General features: G+C 43.0%; 1 protein-coding gene across 3 annotated transcripts in view; it reads right to left on the bottom strand.

The window, feature by feature from the left end:
- Positions 1 to 23933, bottom strand: part of GTF2F2 (general transcription factor IIF subunit 2) — a 136737-nt gene that overhangs the window by 110561 nt on the left and 2243 nt on the right. Inside the window, exons 2-6 of one of the 3 annotated variants that reach the window (XM_060394306.1) lie at positions 18386 to 18598; positions 14130 to 17807; positions 12408 to 12481; positions 4654 to 4672; positions 3018 to 3162 (exon numbers count right to left, since the gene is read on the bottom strand). In XM_060394306.1, coding sequence (XP_060250289.1) covers positions 3018 to 3162; positions 4654 to 4672; positions 12408 to 12481; positions 14130 to 14132 — 241 coding nt within the window. In that variant the 5' untranslated portion in view covers positions 14133 to 17807; positions 18386 to 18598. The remainder of the gene's footprint in view (positions 1 to 3017; positions 3163 to 4653; positions 4673 to 12407; positions 12482 to 14129; positions 17808 to 18385; positions 18599 to 23933) is intronic. The other 2 variants (XM_060394307.1, XM_004012057.6) reach the window with 2 other exon arrangements.

Raw genomic sequence — 23933 nt, 5'->3', positions numbered from 1 at the left:
GCGACTATAAAAAGCAAACACATCCCTGGCAGAGGAAAACAAGGGAAGGAGAGGCAGCAGTGTCGGGAGGCTCTGGGGAGGGAGAAGGGATTCGAGCAGCTTGGAGGGTAGAGAGGACAGCTGAGGTGTTCAGAGGACAGTGGGTTAAGTGTTACCAAGAAATGTGTATGCGGTCATCCCTGGTGATTCAGCGGCTAAGACTCCACACTCTCAGTGGAGGGGGATCAAGTTCAGTCCCTTGTCAGGGAGCCAGATCCCACAGGCCACAACTAAAACTCGCTGCACGAGCCGCAGTTAAGATCCAGCAGGACCAAATGAATAAAAACGACTATTAAAAAAAAGAACAGGAGGAAATGTGTATTCCTACTACAGAAATGACCTAACAAGCAACTGACTGCATGTGAGAGTCAGAGGCGGCTCAGAACAGAGTGATGTGTCCCTGACAGAAATACGGACACATGGAGAATAAAGGAACGAAGAAGTCAACCCGATTCTGTATCTTCTCCACTTCAGGTGATGAGAAATCCAAGTGGACTGTCTGTTAAGACAACGAAGGACGGGACGGGACATCAGATGAGAGACTAGACCTTTGTCACTGCTACCACTCGGATCCAAATCTCTGTCATCCCTTCCCTGGATTACTGCAATGGCCTCCAGCTTCCACCCTTGTCCTCAAGGGAATTAAACCACGGGAAGATGCAAAGAGGGACTTCCCTGGTGGTCCAGTGGCTAAGACACTGTGCTCCCAACAGAGGGGGCCCAGGTTAGACTCCTGGTCAGGGAACTAGACCCCACATGCTGTAACTAAGACCCAGTGCAGCCAAATAAAATAAAATATATATAGAGAAAAAAAGAAAGTGCAAAGAGAGTTAGGGAACAATGACATGAGACAGAACAACTGACATTAGGCACCAAAGACTTCCCTTAGAGTGTGCACCATCTAACGGCAACTTAGACCTCACTTGCATTATCACAGTTCTACAAAGAACACACTGTACAAACTCCAGAAGAAGGACGATCTTGATCCTTTTCCATATTCCTGGCAAGATAATCCTCATAAAGCCATATTCACTTTGGAGTACACTGTAACCCCAAATGTGAACACAAAATGTTCAGAAAGAGCACACTAACGAAAGGATTTACAAGATTAAATACGAAAGATTAATTTTGACGATAACAAACCTCAGCTTTCTAAATTACTGTCTTTTGTGTAAGTACCAGCAATGAGTCACACTTCAGAAAAACTACCAACCTGATAGGAGGTAAAAAGTCTAAAACAGGGCACCTTTTTCTACCAAGGAAGTACAAGGTTCCCCACCTCAGGCTTTTTTTCCAGACTGCTTCCTTTTCATCATCTTGCTGCCACGCCTCTTCCATTCCAGGAACAAGCATAGAAGTAGAGGAAACCTCACAGGTTCAACAGGTCTTATTAAATCCAACCAGTTGCTAGATTAATTGTGCCTATGCTGTGCCCTGCACAATGTAGCACACAGTATTTGTTGAATGGCTGAATCTTCTCCAGGAGAAAATGCATATATTTCACAGTCTCTACTTCCCATAATATTACACTACAAATCATGGCAACAGAATAATGAAATAAAACAAACCCTGGTGGCTGATGGTACAGAATCTGCCTGCAGCGCAGGAGACCCAGGTTTGATCCCTGGGAGAAGGGAATGGCAACCCACTCCAGTATTCTTGCCTGGAGAATTCCATGGACAGAGGAGCCTGGTGGGCTACAGTCCACGAGCTTGCAAAGATTTGGACACAACTGAGTAACTAAAATTTCACCTTCCTTAACTTTAAACCACATGACAGAAAATTTACAATTTACCACTTTTAAAATTCTACCTCCAAGGGGAAAAAAAACCCAATGATTTTCTGACATCAGTTTATGCACATATTGGCAATCTAAGACAACATAAAAATTTGCTGAAGTACAGCTGACCCCTGAAGAACATGGATTTGAATTTCAAGGGTCTACTTAAATGCAGGTTTTTCTCAATGGTAAAAACCACAGTACTATTCAATCTATAGTTGGTGACTTTGAGTACACACAACTGCAAACATGGAGGAACCCTGGACACGAACAGCCCACTGTAAACTATACCTGTGTTTCCAACTGTGAGTGTTCGTGCCCTTAACCTTCCCATTTTTCAAGGATCAACTGTATATTCTGTTAAAACAATAATGTTCTTAACATTTAATTTCTTACACCTTTCTTTGTAATGTTTAATGAAAATACAACAAAACCATGGATGTTTTTCTGTTATACAACCAAATAAACTTTCTGAATTAGGTATGAGAAATTAGTTGTTCAAATGAGGTGGCCTGTTGCTTTACTAGTAGTACTGCAAATTCAGTAAAGCTTAACAACCAAGAAACAATGAAAATGAACATATACTCTTACATATGCCACCAAAAAAGTCCCCTCTATATTTAATTCACAAGCTGAAACACCTGCTCCCCTTTTACTGAGCTATTAAAACATTTAAGAGCAAACAAAATTAAAAACCATGCACAGCTTCTTAGAAGTCGATACCAATTAAAAGAAGTCAATCCCTATGCATTAAGAAATAAAGCGCACAAGAGCCAAAGTATTTCCTATATTTTGACTAAATATTCCCTAGTATTATGCAGTATTTTTTAAAACACAATTTACAGTTGCTGAATATCAATTTACCAAAACAGGCAAGGATGACCTTATCTTGGCAAAACTCATAATACTGTTTCCTCAACATCCTGGAAGCCAGCTTGATGCACCACACTCTTCCATCTGCTTTGTTCTATTTCTTCATGCCCCAAATGGAAGTTAAACCCTTCCAGTAACAGTCAAAAATCCATCAATCACAGGAAAGGACTTCGAGCACCGAGCAGAGAAGCAGCACGACGTGAATTAGAGGTAGAAAGAATCACAGGTAAAACAGCCCTGGTAATGACCTTTGAGAGTGTGTTGAGAGAGATTATCTACACAACACGTCCAGGAATTGCATTTAAATGACTCTATGCCCACTTACCTGAGGAGCTCTCAGTGAACACGGTTAATGTCTGTCCTCCAACACTTTGTAACACAAATGGATGTTCTCTAGGGGCACTGACTGAAGCCGGTTTTCCACCAATATCATGAATATTTGCAAGATCCTCATTCAAAGTAAATGAAACCTAGTAGACACATTAACGAGAGCTTATTACAATATACTTTTGTATTCAAAGCATCTGTACAGAAACTGTGACCATAAATCAAATATTTTAATGTGAATCTTTTCCAATCATTTTATGAAGCACTTTAAAAAGTTTTACCAAATAAGCTTTAATAATTAGTCATAAAAAGAGAATCTATTCCTATTTGTCTGAACAATGGGGTTAATCTACCATTATAAAGATAGCTTTCAAATGTTTCCTCTGGTCTATGGCTGAAAAAATTCTATTTGTAAAACAGAAGTAACTTGTTTCCCTAAGGTATCTGCAGTCAAGGAACTGTGTCTTGTTATATTTATACCCATAAATAAATTAAATAAATATTAGGTGGATGGATGGATAGACAAACAGAATTATCCATCTATCCATTCGTTCAGCCACCCATCTCCAAGCAAAATGCCCGGCACACAGAAGAAAAACAGTATTTGCTGAATGAGTGAACGTTAAGTATTAAGAAAGCAACTATCTGAAGCCGGGGGAAGAGATCTATTTACTCAGAAAGCTTAAACACTCCCATAAGCAGAGGATGGCTTTCTTTTTTAGATCCAATGATTACCATGAGTACATGGTGCTGTTTTACTTTCAAATATTTCAACAAATACAACTAAATATTTATAAGGATAACTCAATATCGAGGTTTAGAATGAAAAGACCCAGTAGGTCTTTTTTGAATGACCCAATCTTTCAAAATGCTTTTTACCATATCTCCCCAAATTTTTCATCAAAGGGATTTATAAACTTAGAGTGCTGATCTCTCAATCACATAGAAAGATTATGAAATATTAAGTATCTCTCTAGTATGTGACTGGAGAAGGCAATGGCACCCCACTCCAGTACTCTTGCCTGGAAAATCCCATGGATGGAGGAGCCTGGTGGGCTGCAGTCCATGGGGTTGCAAAGAGTCAGACGTGACTGAGCGACTTCAGTTTCACTTTTCACTTTCATGCATTGGAGAAGGAAATGGCAACCCACTCCAGTGTTCTTGCCTGGAGAATCCCAGGGACGGCGGAGCCTGGTAGGCTGTCGTCTATGGGGTCGCACAGAGTTGGACACGACTGAAGCGACTTAGCAGCAGCAGTGGCAGCAGCAGCTAGTATGTGACAGGTACCGCAAATTATGTCCTAGACTCAATGGGTTAAAACCTAAGGCCTTCAAAAATCTGTGTCAAATACATTTGCCACTCTGAATTAATGTTAAAGTATTACTGAAGCAATACTAGTTTTCACAGAACTAAGAGAGGGGATATTTAAATCAAAGTAGAAAAATGCTCAGTATGAGCAACTAGAAAGGAGCCTATTCACTCACACAAGAGCAGCATTTACACTATGTTTTCTCGACCAGCCACCAGTTTCATGTGGAGTTTTCCAGAGCAAACACTACCCTCTTGTTACTAATTCTAATGCATAGTAAAATAATCTCGTGTTTTAAATAAAATTTCCATAGAAATAATCTCACCTCGGTCCTTCCTTGATTTCTGAAAGAGAGGAAAGAAAACATTTCAATTATTTAATTTCATGTTTTTTCCAAATGTAAGCTAAGAACTATTAATAAAAGAAACACAACTTCATATGTACATTAAAATATTACATTTACAGAGATTAATATTACCTTTGGTTCTCCTAACTATTCTATTTATAATCCTATAGGAGAAAAAAATTCACATTAATCCCACACGAATATCTCATTTTATTTTTTGACCGCACTGCACTGCACGCGGGTTCTTTGTTCCCTGACCAGGGATCAGACCTGAGTCCCCTGCAGTGGAAGCATGGAGTCTTAACCACTGAACTACCAGGGAAGCCCCACCAGTGAATATTTTAGATGTTACAAGTTCATGTCTCTTAACACTATAACAACCTGCCCTAATAATATTTTGGCCAAATAATGATCTTATTACAATTCTTATTTTAATTTTTGTGTATTTTTAGCGTTCAGCAGCATGTGAATGGCATGTTTAATACCAGATATAGAGAACTTCAGCAAATTTTACTATTTATTTTGTCCAGCAAAGAAGTTTCATTTACTTAACAAAATTTTAAAGATCAAAGATTATTATTTTAAAATTATAAGCAATCTCTGCTATTAAATAATATGCTCATACAGAAATAATTTTACTACAGACAAGCCAATAAAAATTTTAAATTAGCCAAGATTCTACTGCTAACATCTTGTACTATTAGCTACAGTAACTATCCTTTTATGCCACCTTTTTTATAATTTGCTTTTGGTTTTGGGGTGCACTGAGTCTCCCTTGCTGTGTACAGGCTTCCTCTAGTTGCAGAGAGCAGGGGCTGCTCTCTAGCTGTGGAGTGCGGAGCTTCTCAGCGCAGTGGCTTCTCGCCGCAGGGCACGGGCTCGAGGAACATGGGCTTCAGTAGTCGCAGCACGTGGCCTCAGCAGGGGTGCTCACAGGCTCAGCTGCTTCTCAGCATGTGGCCTCTGCCTGGACCAGGGATTGAACCTGTGTCCCTTGCACTGGCAGGTGGGCTCCTATCCACTATATCACCAGAGGAGTCCCATACTAGTTTTTACTTATTTGAATTGCATGTTTTAAAATTGTTTTTTAACCAATATGGGATCAATGTACTCCCTAATAATAGCCTAATTTTTAAAAAAATATGTATTAAATACCTGTCATATTCAAAGTACTGAGTGCAGGGCCCCTTTGCCAGCCAGCAGAAGATATAAAAGCTAAATCCATAACCATAAAATGAGATAAACTTTAATTAAGAGAGCCACAATATGCCAGGATCAGACAGGAGAACACCATCTCTTCTATTCTAAGAGGTAAGTATTGGCTCAGCAAGAGGCCACTTTTGAACTAGTATCAAAAGTAGATAGCTAAGCAAAGTCATGGAAGAGTCTGATCAGAAAAATGTGATCAGATTTGGCTGGGAGGGAAAGTACAAAATAAGGAATAGTAGGAGATGAACTACAAAGGAAAAATGGAACCAGACCATAAATGATCTCTAATATCAGAGCACAGCCTTTATTCTTTAGGCAATGGAACGCTACAAAAGAATAACAAGTACGAAGTTCATAACAAGGACCATATTCAAAGTTCCTCCAAATCTAACATTTATATTCAAACTTCAACTGTTAAACTCCCTAAGCTATTTATTAGCTGATGATCAATCATTGAGTTTGCTGAGTGATTAAGAACAAAAGTATAACAAGTAGATAGACACGATCTAAGAAACTTCAGGTGGGCAAGCACTATTTCTCTGCAAAACTAGGCTGAGTTCCAACCTGTGCCTTCTTTCAGCAGTCCGTTCATTCACTGCCACTCAGCGTTTGCTGCACATCCAGGGCCTCAAGACAAACGCACGACATGATGTAGCTCTTTATCCTCAAGGTCTCAGTTTAATGGGAAAACAAAACCAGTTCCAATCCATGAACAATTACAAACAGGATTTTATAACTATAACAGGATTCCTAGATTAAGGAAAACTAGAGAGATCTGACAACAGGAGGTCATGCAAGACTGTGGACTGGACCCTTTTGCTGTAAAACATCATTGAGACAACTGGCAAATCTTAAGTGAAGCCTGATGATTAGGTAGTAGTACTATTCGGTTGTTAATTCATAGATTTGAAAGGGTGAATTGTGACTGCAAAAGAGAATTCCCCGTCAGAAAGTAGCTCTTTATTTTCCCCAGTGAGGTACATACTTTAACACATTCTGAATTTAGGAGATATATCCCTAAGGGAAACCTTACTGCTTTCTTTTAGAGATTTAAATATTTATTAAAATAATAAGAAAAATGAAACAGTTAATGTGGCTTTTGATATTTCTAACTTTATACAGATCTCTTGTTAATATCAATGCATGATACATTAGAAGACAGGAACTATTCAAATTATATTCCTGAAAAGTCACAGGAGAATGCTGTATTACATGGACCTATCTGGTGGGCAAGTTCTTTATATTGTTCTTCCAACTTTTCTGCTGCTTGAGACTGTTTCAAATTAAAAGAAAATTTTTTTTTCAAATTAAAAATATTAAACAATTTAAAAATGTCCCCAGTTTACTTAATTAATCCCTTACTAAAATATTTGAGAATACTACTCATTTTTCTCCATAACAAACAATACTGAAACGATTATCTTTGTGTATCAGTCTTTGCATCACTAACTTTCATTTCCAAAGGATAGGTTTTAGAAATTGATGGAATTGCTGGGTCAAAGGCACGAGGATTTTATTATTAATATCCCAGCTTTCTCATTGTCTGAGTCCCCCTCTGCGAGATGAGTCTCTCAATGTCTTTCTGTAAGGGCAGTACGAAGAACTGAACATAACGCTTGCGCAGTGAGCTGACTGGCAGAGAAAACAGTGGACTGTTATTCTGCTTTGTTTTGAGCAGCAGTGTGTATCTGTGCTTGGGTGTATGAGATATGTACATATATGTACATATGTGTGTACGTATATATATGTGCAATATACATGTGTGTTGCCAGACTGCCCTTCAGAAAGTTTGTACTGATTTAAACTCCTATCAACAGTGTAACACTGTTCTAAACTTACTCAATTTTTATAACAGAAAATTATCTCACTGATTTTTATTTGCATATTTTCCATTATAAGTGGGCCCTCATATGATCCTGAATGTTAAATGTGTTTAGAAATAAAACTAGAAATTACACATCTCTGAGAGAAGCTGTATTATCACAGACTATGACTGTCAGTAAAACATGACACTTATCAAAGATTTTGAAAACTGAAGTTTTCTGAGGCAGGCTGGTTATGTAGAAAGGCTCGTTTTAAAATTAAACTAAAGCAAAACTGTAAACCAATTAAAATGTAATACCCATCAGATGTTCAAAGGTATTTAAAAAAAAATGCAAGTACAATGATTTAGGGACGTGGTGGGGAATGCTTGATGCAAACAGCCCAAACATTACCAACTGTTAAAGCAGGCTGCTACTCTTAGCTTATTCATAACTGGACTCTCCCTTTTCTCAGGTGTTAACAGACCACACTGAGGAAGAGCTACATTCACACTGCGCGTCTCCCCTCCCCTCTCTGCCGCTCTCGATTCCTCTACTCCACAGCCCTGTCTCTGCTAGAACCAACGTCCACACCATTTCTTCCAGCTGTTGGCACAGGAAGCTGCTGCTGCTGTTTAACTCTGGGAGATCAGAGCGGGAGAGAAGACATCAGACACGACGCAGAGTCTATGCATGTACTGGGTAGTATGTGGGATATGACAGTACGTGAACACGTATTTTACACACACTGAATCCATGAGGTATTAATACCATCTCCTTTTAACAGATGAGGAAACAAGAAAGGGTAATAAGCAACTTCCCCAGAGTCACATGGCTGGTAAAAGACAAGGTCTGGATTAAACCCAGAGCTGACTGACTCCTGAGTCCATACTCCTTATCAGTATGGCACATTGGTTTTTTAAAACCTTAGCTGTTTTTTCATTTTTTTACCCAAATATATGTTTTTTGGACCACACAGATAACCCATAAAGGGTTACTCTGCCTCTAAACATCAATACTTAATTGTACATCTTCTAGCTTTTAAAAACCAGATAGTTTCACCTGGTTTGCCCTAGATCTTCTCTTGAACGGCCACAGTCCCTTCAAATGCTCCTCACAGGAAATTGATTTTCGTTTTCCCACTGTCCTAGTCTCACTCCACTGAATGAACTTATTTGTCCATGTCTCTAAGCACAGCACTGAAAATGGAACACAATGTCTGCCCTGTAAGCTGACTGACAGAGAAGAGTGGGGTTATCAGCCCACTCCACTCGAAACAACAATCGCCCAATAAATGAAGCCTTTTGCTTATAGCCACAAAACTTTGATGACTCATATTTAGCTGAAATTAAGTCTTGATAACCTAGTCACATGCACTGCTAAACCATTCCTCGCTTATCCTACACTTATTTAATAGTGACTCTAGTGATCAGTAAGAAGAATGAAAAAATGAGTAAATTAGAAACATAAATGAGATAGTCAGGAGACATACTCCAGAACAAGCTCTTTTCAAGCATTTCTATAGCAATCTTGGGGAACCAATCACTATATATCTGTTCTCGTCATTAACAGCATCTAGCTCTTCTATATTTCACGTTAGATAGAAAATCTGATAGGCTTTTAATTTACATATAAAATACACATCCTAAAGGAGATCAGTCCTGGGTGTTCATTGAAAGGACTGATGCTGAAGCTGAAACTTCAGTACTTTGGCCACCTCATGCAAAGAGCTGACTCACTAGAAAAGACTCTGATGCTGGTAGGGATTGGGGGCAGGAGGAGAAGGGGCCGACAGAGGATGAGATGGCTGGATGGCATCACCGACTCGATGGATGTGAGTTTGGGTGAACTCCGGGAGTTGATGATGGACAGGGAGGCCTGGTGTGCTGTGATTCATGGGGTCGCAAAGAGTCAGACACGACTGAGCAACTGAACTGAAATGAAGATACACATACATCTGTTATTATTAAGGGCAAGTGTGTGTTAATTGCTCAGCTGTGTCCAATTCTTTGTGACCCCATGGACTATAGCCTGCCAGGCTCCTCTGTCCATGGGATTTTCCAGGCAAGAATACTGGAGTGGGTTGCCATTCCTTCTCCAGGAGATCTTTCTGATCCAGGGATCGAACTCGGGTCTCCGACACTGTAGGCAGACGCTTTACCATCTGAGCCACCAGGGAAGTCAAGAATACTGGAGTGGGTTGCTATTTTTCCCTCCAGGGGATCTTCCTAACCCAGGGATCGAACTCAGGTCTCCTGCATTGCAGGCAGATTATCTATCACCTGAGCCAGCAGGGAAGTTACATACTGTTTATTACCAAAACCAGGACACTCTGGGAGTGAAAGAAGGGACACTATTAATAACTGCACAGAAAACTATGTAAATTGTAAAATATGTAAACCGGCCATAACATGGGGACATGGCTACCCTAGGCATACTGGATGTGACTATATAAAATACCTGCTTTAAACTAAGGACACGTTTGAAATTTTCTTCCAAACAAAGAGTGATCAAGAAAAATCGCAGCATACCCATTACTGACTATTTAGCACGCTATCTTTAACAGATGCTTTAGGCATCAAAGCAGTACTTAGGGCTTGCATAGGCTTCCCGTGTGGCTCAGCTGGTAAAGAAACCACGTGCAATGCGAGAGACCTGGGTTCGATTCCTGGGCTGGGAAGATCCCCTGGAGAAGGGAAAGGCTACTCACTCCAGTATTCTGGCCTGGAGAAGTCCATGGGGTCACAAAGAGCCAGACACGACTGAGTGACTTAACACTTTCACTCTCAGGGCTTGCACAGGTCTCCCTACAGCTCAGCTCCTTTGACTCTACTTCCCATACTAGCTCCCTCTTCCTCAGACCAAAAGAAAGACTACGTTCCTAAACTAGGTGTTTCCTGTACACAGAGATTTTCAGGAGTGCAATACTCATGGTAGGGAAAGGAAGGGAATCTAAGCTCAGAAGATTAAGTGTCTGTCCACAGTCTCATGGACAGTAAGTGACAGGGCCGGAACTGGAAGCTGCCTGAGTTTCCTTGCCACTCGAAGGACTGAATTCAAGGCTGGTTCTGCTATTAAATGTACAGTAGCTTCTTAAAATACTACCGGTCTCTACCTAATTTCAGAACTCTGGATATAAAAGCAGGCCTGTTTCCAATATGGCTTGTGAAATCAAAAGGAAGAACTAAAAGATCTGTCTGAAACAAAGGTAAGTCAGATAAAGAACAAAAAGTACTTGGAGGCATAAACATAAGAAAGTGTCCAAGTTTCTTACTTTAAAGACATGACGTCATCCAAGAACACAGCATTGCTCCTCCAAAGAACAGCTCCAGAGGGGGTTCAAATAACATTCAGAGACTGAGAAGATGAGAAGGAGCCACCGACAGAGATGTCTCAGAAGTGAGATGAAAACAGTACGGTGTGAGGGTGGAAGTGATCAATCTGTCAAGTTATGCTGAAGGGCAACCGAGGAGGGCTGCTGGCTGACTCTTGGATTTTAGAATACGGATGCGGTGCTTGTGCTCAGTTCTGTCCGACTCTGGCACCCCACGGACTGTGGCCCGCCAGACTCCTCTGTCCATGGGATTCTCCAGGCACGAATACTGGAGCGGGTTGCCCTTTCCTCCTCCAGGGGATCTTCCCAACCCAGGCATCAAACTCTTGTCTCTTACATCTCCTCCACTGCAGGCACCAGGGAAGCCCATGAATGTGGTAGATTTTTTTTTTTAGAGGCAGCAAATTCTTTACCAGAAATCCCCCCACCTGGAGGCGGAGTCTACTGCAAGTTACATTTGGCAAACATGATGCAAGCACAGGTTTGCAAAGTGTCTGTGCAGTGGGGCTTCCCTCCTTCGCTACCAGGAACTCTTTCACCATCATGGGAATGAACACAATGGAGATGAGACACAGGTGGCCACGGCCCTGGGTGACAGTTAACCAAGCCCAGACACACCGGTGAGATCATTCCAGCCAGGAAGACCAGCCAGGTCAGCCACCACAAGAACTGTCTAGAACTGCCCCCACAGAATGAAAAACAAATAAGATGGTTTTGTTCTACGCCACTAAACTTTGGGGTGGTCTGTTAACAAGCAGAAACTCAGTGATAAAGAGGAGGATACTGGTGGCAGAAAAGAGCTGTTTCAGTGGAGGAGTGGGTGTGGATATCTGATTAGAGCTGGACTATGAATGAATGGACAGAAAGAAGGGAACACGAGGCCTGTGGCTGACACCAGCTGAGCTACAAGGGCTTCCCTTTCAAACAAGGCCAGTTCCTCAACCAGGAAACACCAAACACTCCTGCGCTCTTTGCAAGGTATTCCCTACCCCCTTCCAAAGCCTCTGTAAATAGGTATGGTGGCACAATGGCAAAATCCTTCCACTGAAGCACTTACTTGGTGCATCCAGCTATGACCAACTCAAGCATAGCTCCTCAAAGATGCAGAGGACGGACGGATGAGGGAACGACATACTCTGCTACTTCACTGCCAGTGGGTTTTAGCAGCAAACTGTGCTTGATATTTACACCTGTCATTAGAACACGTGCACACACACGAATCCTTACAGGGCACCTAATCAGCTCTTAACAAGCCTTGGCAAGCTCATCATTTCTTATTTTCCAGATAAATTCTCTGTTTGAAAAAGAACTCTAATTACATTTAAAAGCACTTGTAAAATAAATTCAAACAAGTTTCATAAAATGTCAAAAATGCATAAATAACTTACTTGGCAATCCTCAGCTTCCCGACTTCACCTCTTCCAGGGGCTTTGGCCCATTGCTGCGACAAATATTTAGGAACCTAAAACAAAACAAAACACTATTCTACTAGGTTTTGGATGCAAACGAGCTAACAAATCCTTTTAAGCATAAAGTGATATACAGCTTCTATTTTACTTTCTGTCTGTCATAACTGACCCATAGCAAGCTCTGATTATGTTTTGCACTAAAGAGATACTAAGATATGTAAGAAACGATTTTAGCTCTCAAAGTGTTTAAGAGCAATTGAGTCGGTGACACAAAACTAAAACTGGTCATATAGCTTAACAATAATGAAGCGCTAATTTATGTTCCCAAGTAAGTCTAATAAAAGTTCAGAGATGAGAAAGGCTGCCAGAAAAGGCTTCTTGGAGAATAACACTGACATGTTATGTAGAGACACTACTGAGCTTAAGATGATTTGAAAAGTCATGTTTTATTATGTATAAGATAACTAATATGAAGAAGGATCTACTGAAATAAAAGAAATTATTCAATGTAACAACTAGCATTTATATAACACTACTTCCCTGACACTGTGATATGCACTTTTCAAACATTTGTACCTCACGTCTATATGAGGTAGGTACTGTTCATTATCCCCTATGCACAGACTATGAATTTGGAGCACCCAGGGATTATAAAATTTAGCCAAAGGCATATAATTGGCAAATGAGGACCCAGGATTCAAATGCAGGCACTCTAGTTCCAATGCCTATGCTTTTAACCAATACACTATATTGTGTGTGCAATCAGATATATGCGATCAAAATCTCAAAAGGTTAAGAGCATATAACCTACTATGGGCCACCTGTTATTCCTTCTAAGACATAGTTGGAACTCGGCAATCAGTATATACGTTTAAGATGACCCTATTCTGGAGGAGTAAGATGCTACACATCAAGTATGAAGTACAATGCCTCACACAAACCAAGTGCTCAGTGAGTATCAGGGGTCATTTTTATTTTCCACAGTAAGTCTGAAATGATAACACGAATGTGTAACAGAGTCAAAGAGAGCTTCCAAAGCTGGAAAGGAAAAAACTCCATCTAACAAAGTTTCATTTACAAGAAGCAGCACATGACTATTAGTTGAACTGCAGTGCTTGGAATCGAATAAAAATTTAAGAAAAGAAGACCCTAATGGTATTTGTTCATTCCTTACACTAAAATAAACTGAACAACTACCGTGTCAAAACTGCGCCAGAAGCCTGGAGAAGATGCAGGGGAAGGAGCCACGGTGTCAGGCACCATGCTACACACTTTGCATCCACAACCCATGTAATCCTCCCAGTCACCCCGCAAAACTGCACCGCTCTCCTCATTCTGTAGATGACAAAACCGAGGCTCAGAGGACTGAAATAACACGGTTAGCTAGTATTAGCCAGACTCCAGACTGGTCAAATGTACACCATCCTTCACAGACTACAGATCCTCTAAAGGAAAGGAGTTTTGAAGAGTCCATACCTTAAAGTTTCAACTATACTGCACTCCACTATTCATGCACGCTTACAGGATTCGGCAAATTTCTTAGGATAACTGTACCTACCTATTAGGTCTGCCTTGAATACAGATGAGAAGAAAACCCACTCAGGCATACAGAAGATTTACTGGCAAAAGTAACTAAATATTTCAGAAGGAGCGTTAAGGTGGCCTGATTAAGGGCTCAAATACCGTCACCAGGACTCTCACCATCTCTCGGCTCTTCTCACAGCACGACGGCTGAAGCCACTCCTGAAGAACACGAGCTCTTCCCCAAATCCCCAGCAAAATCGTTTTTCTCTTGTGGCTCTGACCAGGTCACGGGTCCTTTGTCTGGCCTGTTACTGAACCAGAGATGAGATTTCTGCACTGCCAGCCTGAGTCAGTGACACCTTTCGGGAGGGACAGTCAACACCTTAGAATCACCAGACTGAAAAGGCGGAGCAGTGGTGCCCACAAAGGAAACTCAAGGTGCTGTCATGGTGAGTCAAAGAAGCAAATGTCAACATTACCTGTCAGAACTAAATATAAGATGTGAAACTGATCTGGGCAAATACTGTTACATTAAATAAAACCCTGAATCCTCAGACTGTGTAAATTATTACCTCATGGCCTCAATCTTGAAATCCTGCCTAACATGTTAGCCTTTGCCTCTGGCTTTGTCTGATTTTTAGCCCAAGGGAATCTTCTTGTCAATTACTCTAACACAAAGAGGAAACGGAGTTCTACAGGTAGCAGCCTGCTCTAACAATCAATGGTGAGCTATACTCCCTAATAAAGTCCTTAGGGAAAAGATGGTGGTTTTTCTTCATCATATTCCACGTTTCTGATTTAAATACTGTTAAGACTCTCTCATCAAGAACAGTACCCTTTCCATAAACTGTATTTCAAGGAACCCTTCTGACCACCGTCTCCTAACTCCCTGGCCCTCTCCTTGGTACTTCGGCTCCAACAATTCTTGCATCCTTCACATCACTGACTCTGCCCCTGCCTGCTTACGTCCTCTCTTCTCTCTGAAATGGAACTACATTTCACAGCCCGTCATTATAATCATTCTCTTGTCCCTAACTCCCTCCATCATACTGGCCTGGCAGAATCTAACCCTGATTAAAGCCAAGTGATACTAGTAATGTCACTTATTAATTAATCTATGTATTGTTTTATTTGATTGTGCTACTCCCCCTCCACACTTGCACCTGAGCATCTGAAGAAAGACAACCATGCCAGATGGTCTCCCCTGAAATCCTTGGCGACTAACATCAAGTAAGCCCTTCAAGATGCTGGGCAATTTAACTCCCTCTCCCTGGCCAACCGTCACCTGCAGCGGGAAAGCCACTGCAGACAGGCCACACATTCGCTCCTCAACCTGTAACACCTCTTGCTCCTCTTCCCTCCAGGATGATAACCCGACCTCCTCTTCCACTGAACCATCAAAAGCGTCTAAGTCTACCACTTAGCCACAGGGGAGCCTTCTGCTCTGCTCTGCTCTCCCCCTTAACAGACGCACGGTGGCCACGCCCTCCACATGCGCGCTGGGGTTTTGCCCGTAGTCTAGCCTAGGACGTCTTTCCTTCAATGCTACCCTCTCCCCACTCCACTCCCTTTCTTATTCTCCCAACAGAATCACAACGACGATGTGTGTGTTTCAGTGGCTCAGTCATGCCCAACTCTTTGCGACCCCAAGGACTGGTGGACCCCAAGCCCACCAGACTACTACTACCACCACCAGGCCGTGAGATTCTCCAGGCAAGAATATTGGAGTGGGCTGCATTCTCTTCTCCAGGGGATCTTCCTGACCCAGGGGATTGAACCCAGGTCTCCTGCATTGCAGGCAAACTCTTTACCATCTGAGCCACCAGGGAAGCCCAAAGTGAAAGTGTTAGTTGCTCAGTAGTGTCTGACTCTTTGCAATCCCATGGACTATATGTAGCTTTCCAAGCTTCCCTGACCATGGAATTCTCCAAGAAAGAACACTGGGGTGGGTAGCCATTCCCTTCCCCCGGAAAATCTTCCTGACCCAGGGATCGAACCTAAACCTCCTGCATTACAGACAGATTCTTTACTGTCTGAGCTACCATGGAACAGCGAGCTTACCAAACGTGGCAGAAGACTCTAAGATGGCCCGCAATAATCTCCATCCGCTGATACTTGTATCCTTGTGTAACACCCTGACTGCATCAGCCCAACTAAGCCACGCCAGGAAACTCCTGAGCCACAGAAACTATGATATCAAAAGTGCGTGCTATTTTATGCTACTAAGCCTGTGGTGATATGTTATATAGCAATAGATAACAAACACGTTACGTGACATTTAATATATTTAAATGTTTTAAATAAATTAACCATTTAATTCTCACACAATCTGTTTATTTTTTCCATTTTACAAGTGAGGAAACTGAGGCACGGAAAGTGAGCAAATGGACTCGCAGTCACACCCCTGGAAAGGGCAGGCTCCTTCATCCTTCCCACGCACTGTCCCGTGTCTCTACCTCTCTCCACCGCAAGGCTCTGAGTGAGCTGTCTCTGCTGGCTGACCACAGTTCCTCCTCTGCCGCTGGGTTCTGCTCTAGACAGGCTCTCCCCTCCACCACTCCACAGACACGGCTGCCTGTGGTTAAAAAGCTCTCCGCAATGTCAAGCCAACGTTCAATCCTCATCTTGCAGACCTATCAGAAATATCTGAGACTCTACTGTCTCCTCCTCCTTCAAACGCCTTCTTCACTTGGCGTCAGGTCACCACAGTCTCTCGTGATTTTCCTGCCACTTCTCCAGACTCTCCTTTTTCGGTCTCCACACATCTAGATTCTCATCTTCCTGACCTTTTAACCTGAGAGGGCACTGATTTCGGTCCTCAAGCCTCTCTTCTCTGTCCACACTCATTCTTACGTAACCTCATCCAATCCCAAGGCTTTAAATTCCATCTGTGTAACTACAACTCTCAAATTTACAGCTCTTCCCTCAAGTTCCAAATTATACAACCAGCTGCTTACTCAAACTCTCCATCTGAATATTCAGGAGACGTTTCAAACTCAAAATTTCCACTCAAGAATGGATTCTTACTCGTGAACCTATTCCTCCGGCAACCTTCCACAATGCAGTAAAAGTCAACTCCATCCTTCCAGGTACTCAGCCGGAAACTACGGACTCACCCTGAGTAGCTCCTTTTTTCTCACATTCTACATCCAATCAACCGACACAGCCTGTCAGCAATACCTTCAAATTATATCTGGACTCCACATCCTTCTCACCAATTCCAGGGCTACCATCCTAATCCAGGCCACCTTCATCTCTTGTGTGATTGTTGTCTGTGTCCACTTTAGTCTCAATACAGCAACCAGTTCAGTTCAGTCGCTCAGTTGTGTCTGACTCTTTGCGACCCCATGAATCGCAGCACGCCAGGCCTCCCTGTCCACCACCATCTCCCAGAGTTCACTCAAACTCACGTCCATCGAGTCAGTGATGCCATCCAGCCATGTCATCCTCTGTCAGCCCCTTCTCCTCCTGCCCCCAATCCCTCCCAGCATCACAGTCTTTTCCAATGAGTCAACTCTTCGCATGAGGTGGCCAAAGTACTGGAGTTTCAGCTTCAGCATCATTCCTTCCAAAGAACACCCAGGACTGATCTCCTGTAGAACGGACTGGTTGGATCTCCTTGCAGTCCAAGGGACTCTCAAGAGTCTTCTCCAGGACCACAGTTCAAAAGCATCAATTCTTCGGTGCTCAGCTTTCTTCACAGTCCAACTCTCACATCCATACATGACCACAGGAAAAACCATAGCCTTGACTAGATGGACCTTTGTTGGCGAAGTAATGTCTCTGCTTTTGAATATGCTATCTAGGTTGGTCATAACTTTCCTTCCAAGGAATAAGCGTCTTTTAATTTCATGGCTGCAATCAGAGTGACCATATTAAAACAGAAGTCAGATGACACTGTTCTGTTCAAAGCCTTTCAGTTTATTTAACAGACATCTACACAGTGCTTACTACGTGCCAAATACTTTTCTAAGCACTTTAGAAATTTACCTCACTTGATCCTCATAACAACTTTATTATTATCCCATTTCACAGAGAAGCAAGTAAGGCATCAAAAAGTTATCATTCGTCCAAAGTCTCACGATCACTAGTGGTGAAGCCAGGATTCTAACCGAGGCAGTCGGGCTCCCCCATCATCATCCATGCCTCCTCTCTATGGCTACCAGCCTCCCATGGCATTCACGGTAAAAACCCTGTGGTGTCTCAGATGATACAGTCCACTGAGACCCACGGCCTCACCTCCTACCACTTTCGCTCACTTGACTCTAACCACACAGATCTACCAACACTCCCAGCACCATCCCACCTGAGGGCCTTTGATTTGCTGTTACTTCTGTCTGGAACGTTCCTCCTCTAAATATGTGAAGGGCATTCCCGTAACTCCCTTCAGGTCTCTGCTGAAGGCCCACCTTATGGGTGAGGCCCTTTCCCACCTGATTGAAGCGGCATCCTCCGCCCTGACCTGTCTCTCTTCGGAGCTCTCGGCACTCGCCACACACTTCTGTCTGCTGTCGCTCTCCCTCTCCATCAGAATGCAACCTGCACGAGGCGGGCGTTCCGTCTGTGTCGCTGGCTCTGCCACATCCCTAACAGAAGGACAGGCCAGCACGCGGCAGCAACAGCGTTATTATTTCAGTGACTGGACACTGTTAAAGAAACATTAGCTACTGTTAATGTAATGACAATGATGGTGTTGTCAGAATAAATCCAGGCTAAGGAATTACACTTTAATAAATCTCATTGCATTCTCAAAGGGAAACCTTACTCCAGAGATCTACCTTAAAATAAGGGGGAGAAGGGGAAAACACCCATAGAGTGAAACATTTTCCAGCCTGCCACTGTCCCCTTATTGCTGGTTCCCTGACAGGCTGCTAAGGTAAAGGGAAGACAAGAATGTTTCAGAGCTCCTGCTGAGACCACAGTTCTTCAGTACATAACCAGGTCAGAAGACTCTGTGGTCAAACTGCCTGAGACCACAATTTAGGCCATCAAACAAGACAACAGTTCTAAGTGAAGTCATTACGTATTATAAGATAAAGTTAAGAATCACAGTCAGTACAATAATTGAATCTAATACAAGCAACTGGCCAACTTAAAGAAAATATTATGTGCCTGAAATTAATTGATAAAGTCTGGAATGCATAGTACATTGTCATCATTATTAAAATAAAACTGAAAGTTCCTAAGGTAAGCCTACTGGCTTATTTAATTCAAAAGGTTGCCAAAATACTATATGCTTGTAACGAAAACTAGTAAAATACAATGATGATAGTATGTCAATCATATATAACTTTTTATACCACGAGATTATGGAAATAGGCTTCCCAAAAGCTCCAACGCATTAAGTTGGGAAGAGGCCTTCGCTGGTGGTCCAGTGGTTAGTTCACCTTGCAATGCAGGGGACACCAGTTCGATCCCTGGTCCAGGAAGATCCCACATGCCCCAGGGCAACGAAGCCAGCAACTGCAGCTACCAAAGGCCATCCACCCTAGAGCAGAGACTCTGCAACCGAAGAAGCCACTGCAATGAGAAGCCCAGGCACCGCCACTAGGGAAATCCTGCACACAGCAGCAAAGGCCCAACACAGTCAAAAATACATACACACACATTTAAAGGAAAAAAAGGAAGGAGAAGGAACAGATAATGGTGTATATGGTTCCAAGGCTCCAAAGTTTTTTTGGACAGCTGATATTTTTAATTAAAACATTACATTTTATCTTTAAGTAAAGTTGTATATTTAAGGTGTACAACATGGTTTTATATGCACATGAAACAACTAAGCCAGTCAAGCTAATTAACATATTATCTCTTCACATAATTACCTTTGTTTCTAGATGAGAACACCTGAATGCTATTCTGAGTAAATTTCCCCCAAACACTCTCGCCAACTTGTCACTTGTGAGATAGCTGTGTCGTTTCCACTGTCTCCACATTCATTAAAGAAACGGAGATGGAGACAGGAGAACAGGTACAACAGGGGCTGTTTTCTCAGGTTTCCCAAGACCAGGGAGCGTGAGAGCAAATGACTCACTGCAGCATTATTTTCTCAGAGAAATTCCCTTGACCTCTAGACCACGTCCCTCTGTTATCCACACTCACAAAACAGTATTTCTGTCTCCAGTGATCTTGTCTATCTGTGTGAAACTGTTTTCATTAGGGCCAGTATTGCCTGAGGTCTGTCTCAGGGAGCGCACTACAGACTCCAGTTTACAGAGTATGGACCCTGTCCTTTCTTGCTCACGTAACGCCCTCAGAGCCTGGAACAAATGACTGGTGATCACTGAAAGCTTGTGGAAGAAACCCATCTGCCCGCCCACTCACTCAAGCTACAGAGTGGTCAGGGCAACTGTGCCTTTGAAGCCAAGGGGCCAAGGTGGTACACACAGAGCTTACTCCCTAAGCTTGTTTGCCAGCTTTGCTTCATCTAGTATCTAGTTCCCCAACAACTAGCCTCCAAAGCCATGCTTCTCCCAGGGTACACAAGCAAATTAAGAGCGCTGTGTGGACACTGGCGTGGCACCCATTTCTTCTTTTAGGAATGGAGGCCTATCCCCCAAGCTGCTGGGAGTGTGGCCACAGACAGCCTGCAGTCCTTAGCTCTCTCTGGAAGTGCTTCCACTGAAGAGTTGACCACAATCACACACTCCTCCTGGGCGAAACCACCCTGTGCCCAATCCTGCATAAGTCTTTTTCCTTCCACAGGGGATGATCCCAACAGCACTGCATAACAAACCCCTGCAGCTCATCACCTCAGAACTAGCTTCCCTGGGAATCCAACATGCATCAGGCAGCTTTTACTCACACGTTGTCCTGAAGGTCAATGTATTGAGCTGACAAGACCCAAAGCCATAAAAACAAATTCCCCACTCCCTCACTTCTGTTCTCCAGGGAGAAGTCTCATTAAAGAGACCCAAGGGGTTGGCGGGGGGCGTGCGGTGAGGGGAAAGCACATTTCCTATTCCTGGCTTAAGCTTTGTAGCCTAAATCTGAATCACTGTTCCATGCATGGGCAGGATAATTAACACCCCTAAGCCTCAATTTTACCATCTGAAAAATATAGATAATTAGTACCTACTTCACAGGTTTGCTTTCTGAAATACTTGGCACATTATAAGTTTCTTTTTCTCCTGCAAGGCTTTGGGGTATCACCCATTCCAGTTTCATCTCTCCCTGATAGATAGCTTTCACTCTGGCTGCCAATGTCCAACTGCTTATTTGTCCGTGAAAAAAGAAAAGCTAAGCTTGATGGCTTCTGAGGTGTTGAATGAAAGTGAAAGTCACTCAGTTGTATTCAACTCTTTGGGACCCCATGGACTATACAGTCCGTGTATACATGGTATACATGAACTATAGTCTCTGGAGAGACTGTATAGCCAGAATACTGGAGTGGGTAGCCTTTCCCTTCTCCAGTGGGTCTTTCCAACCCAGAGATCGAACCCAGGTCTCCAGCACTGCAGGCAGATTCTTTACCAGCTAAGACACAAGGGAAGTCCAAGAATACTGGAGTGGGTAGCCTATCCCATCTGCAGCGGATCTTCCCAACCCAGGAATCGAACCAGGGTCTCCTGCACTGCAGATGGATTCTTTACCAACTGAGCTATTGAATGGAGGACCCAACATTCACAGGGGGTGATGTCCATCACTTCGGTCCTGATTCTCTCCTCCAACAAACATCAATCAAAATGCTCACAGGAGGAAGGCTGGTGGGACCTGAAACACACCTTTTTGCTGGCCAGAAAGTTGTTGGATGAACCTACCACAATGCTTGTCAATACCTCCACCTGTCCGTTTCCTCCAAGAAAGATAGTTTCATCATCCAAGCTCTTATAGGCTATTCACTACTTACAAAAACCCCACCACTCCTAAAAATGCTGGGAGCTTTATCTCCTCTTCTTCCCCATCAGGTACCCTTACCCTCCAGCCAACCATAACTAGAGAAGATGACTTTTCCAGAAGTCTAAATGTTGGAAGTGAAACAACAGAACTATGCTAAAGTGTTCTTAAATATCACGTTTAGACCGTGATTTGGTGTACAGTGTGCAACAGCAGGCCTGTGACCGGCTGGCAACCTGACAGTGGCGAGGCCTGAGTGAGCAACAGGAACCGGGTAACGCCCAGTACAAGGGATGAGCTCCCCGACCAGGGGGAGACTGCAGTTGTTCATGTTTTTTTGAGCAGGCGATATCGTAAAGTTAAATTCAGTCACGTCTATTATCCATCAAAACTTATTTAGATCATTCTCTCGCAGATTTAAGGTATTCAGAACTCCAGAAATGGCCTTTGTCTTGCTGTATCTCACTGTTTGCTGACACCAGGTTAGGCAAGGCACGAGCGGGGAGGCTGGAGGAAGATGCGAGGCACTGCAGGGACCGCAGATGGCCTTTATCTGCAGCGGCAACGCGGACATGCTTTATTTTCTAATGGATGACACAGCAGCAGCAACGACTGCCCGACTCAACTAGACTCACCTCGACTACAGGAGCTTTTCAGGTGGTGCTTATACAGACCACACCACGACGCACGTGCGCAGCGCCACAAATGATCCCAGCTGCAGGATGTGAGTGGAGTGGGGCAAGAGAGCCTGGCCACCACCACCTGGGCCACTGCTCTCTCCCTACAGCGTTTCACTGGTCAGAAGAGATACAGGTGGTGGACATTCTGGTACACCATCTTCCACTCTATTTGCCTTTTCCTGAACACACTCATCAGCCCTGCCTGGAACTATTTCCCCTCCTCCAACTAATCAACTCCATAGGCTCTTCGTAAATGCCAGCTTCCCCATGAAGTCTTCCCTGATTCCACCCGGTAACTTTTTCACTGCCTAAAACTCTGAGAGAGCTTGTATGTATAACTCTTACTGTAATTTTCCTTTCCCTTGTCTAGTGAGGAAATTAATAATGAACAAATTAATTAGGAACAGAAATGGCCCATAAACTTGCGACACTGTAGGAACTCACATATTTTGCAACAAATGATCCTCAAAGATCAGAGCTCAAGGCATGATTTATAATAAGAAATATGAACGTCTACCGAAAAGATTTAAAATTGTATGCAGTTCTATTCAAATTCTAATTTGAACAGAAAAATTCTAATTTGAACTATCATTAGTAAGACCTCTTTTTAAAGCAATAAAATATATTCAAATGGCCATATAAGAGAGAACACTAAAATTTCTTTAGTTTAGATTTGTAACTTTCTCTTACATCCTCATTTAGTCAGTCACCACATCCTGACAACTTTTGCTGAAAAAGTTTCCCTAACTCCTGAGACTTCACTATCAAATGTCTAGGATCCTGTGATAATTTCCTAATTTTGACTCTGGTTATCTTCTCTTCAAGCTTCCCCCCTGCCCCACCCCGCTTAAAGAATCATTTGTATCCCTGCCTTACTCAAAACCCTCCAAGAGTCTCCTCATTTCCTGTAGACTAGAGTTAAAACTGGAGAAGGCAATGGCACCCCACTCCAGTACTCTTGCCTGAAAAATCCCATGGACGGGGGAGCCTGGTGGGCTGCAGTCCATGGGGTCTCAAACAGTCGGACATGACTGAGCGACTTCACTTTCACTTTTCACTTTCATGCATTAGAGAAGGAAATGGCAACCCACTCCAGTGTTCTTGTCTGGAGAATCCCTGGGACGGGGGAGCCTGGTGGGCTGCCGTCTATGGGGTCACGAAGAGTCGGACATGACTGAAGTGACTTAGCAGCAGCAGCAGCAGTGTTAAAACATTCCCACTTCACAACGTGATGATGTCAGTATACGGTCCCAATCCGCTACTCCAGGCATGATGTCCTCTTTGTTTTCCAGCCCACACCACATTACTGTGCATTCTCACTCCTGCATTTCAGAACCACTCTCCATGGTATGCTACGGAGATACTATGGCCCCCCATCCAAACCTCTGTAAGGCAAACATTTATTGAGCATCTACTGCGCTCCAAGCAGAAACACATCACCTCAAGCTCTCGCCACCTTTTCAAGCTC

The sequence above is a fragment of the Ovis aries genome, chromosome 10, assembly GCF_016772045.2.
Source record: "Ovis aries strain OAR_USU_Benz2616 breed Rambouillet chromosome 10, ARS-UI_Ramb_v3.0, whole genome shotgun sequence".
NCBI classification, from domain to species: domain Eukaryota; kingdom Metazoa; phylum Chordata; class Mammalia; order Artiodactyla; family Bovidae; genus Ovis; species Ovis aries.
This window is presented reverse-complemented; position numbering and strand designations above follow the sequence as displayed.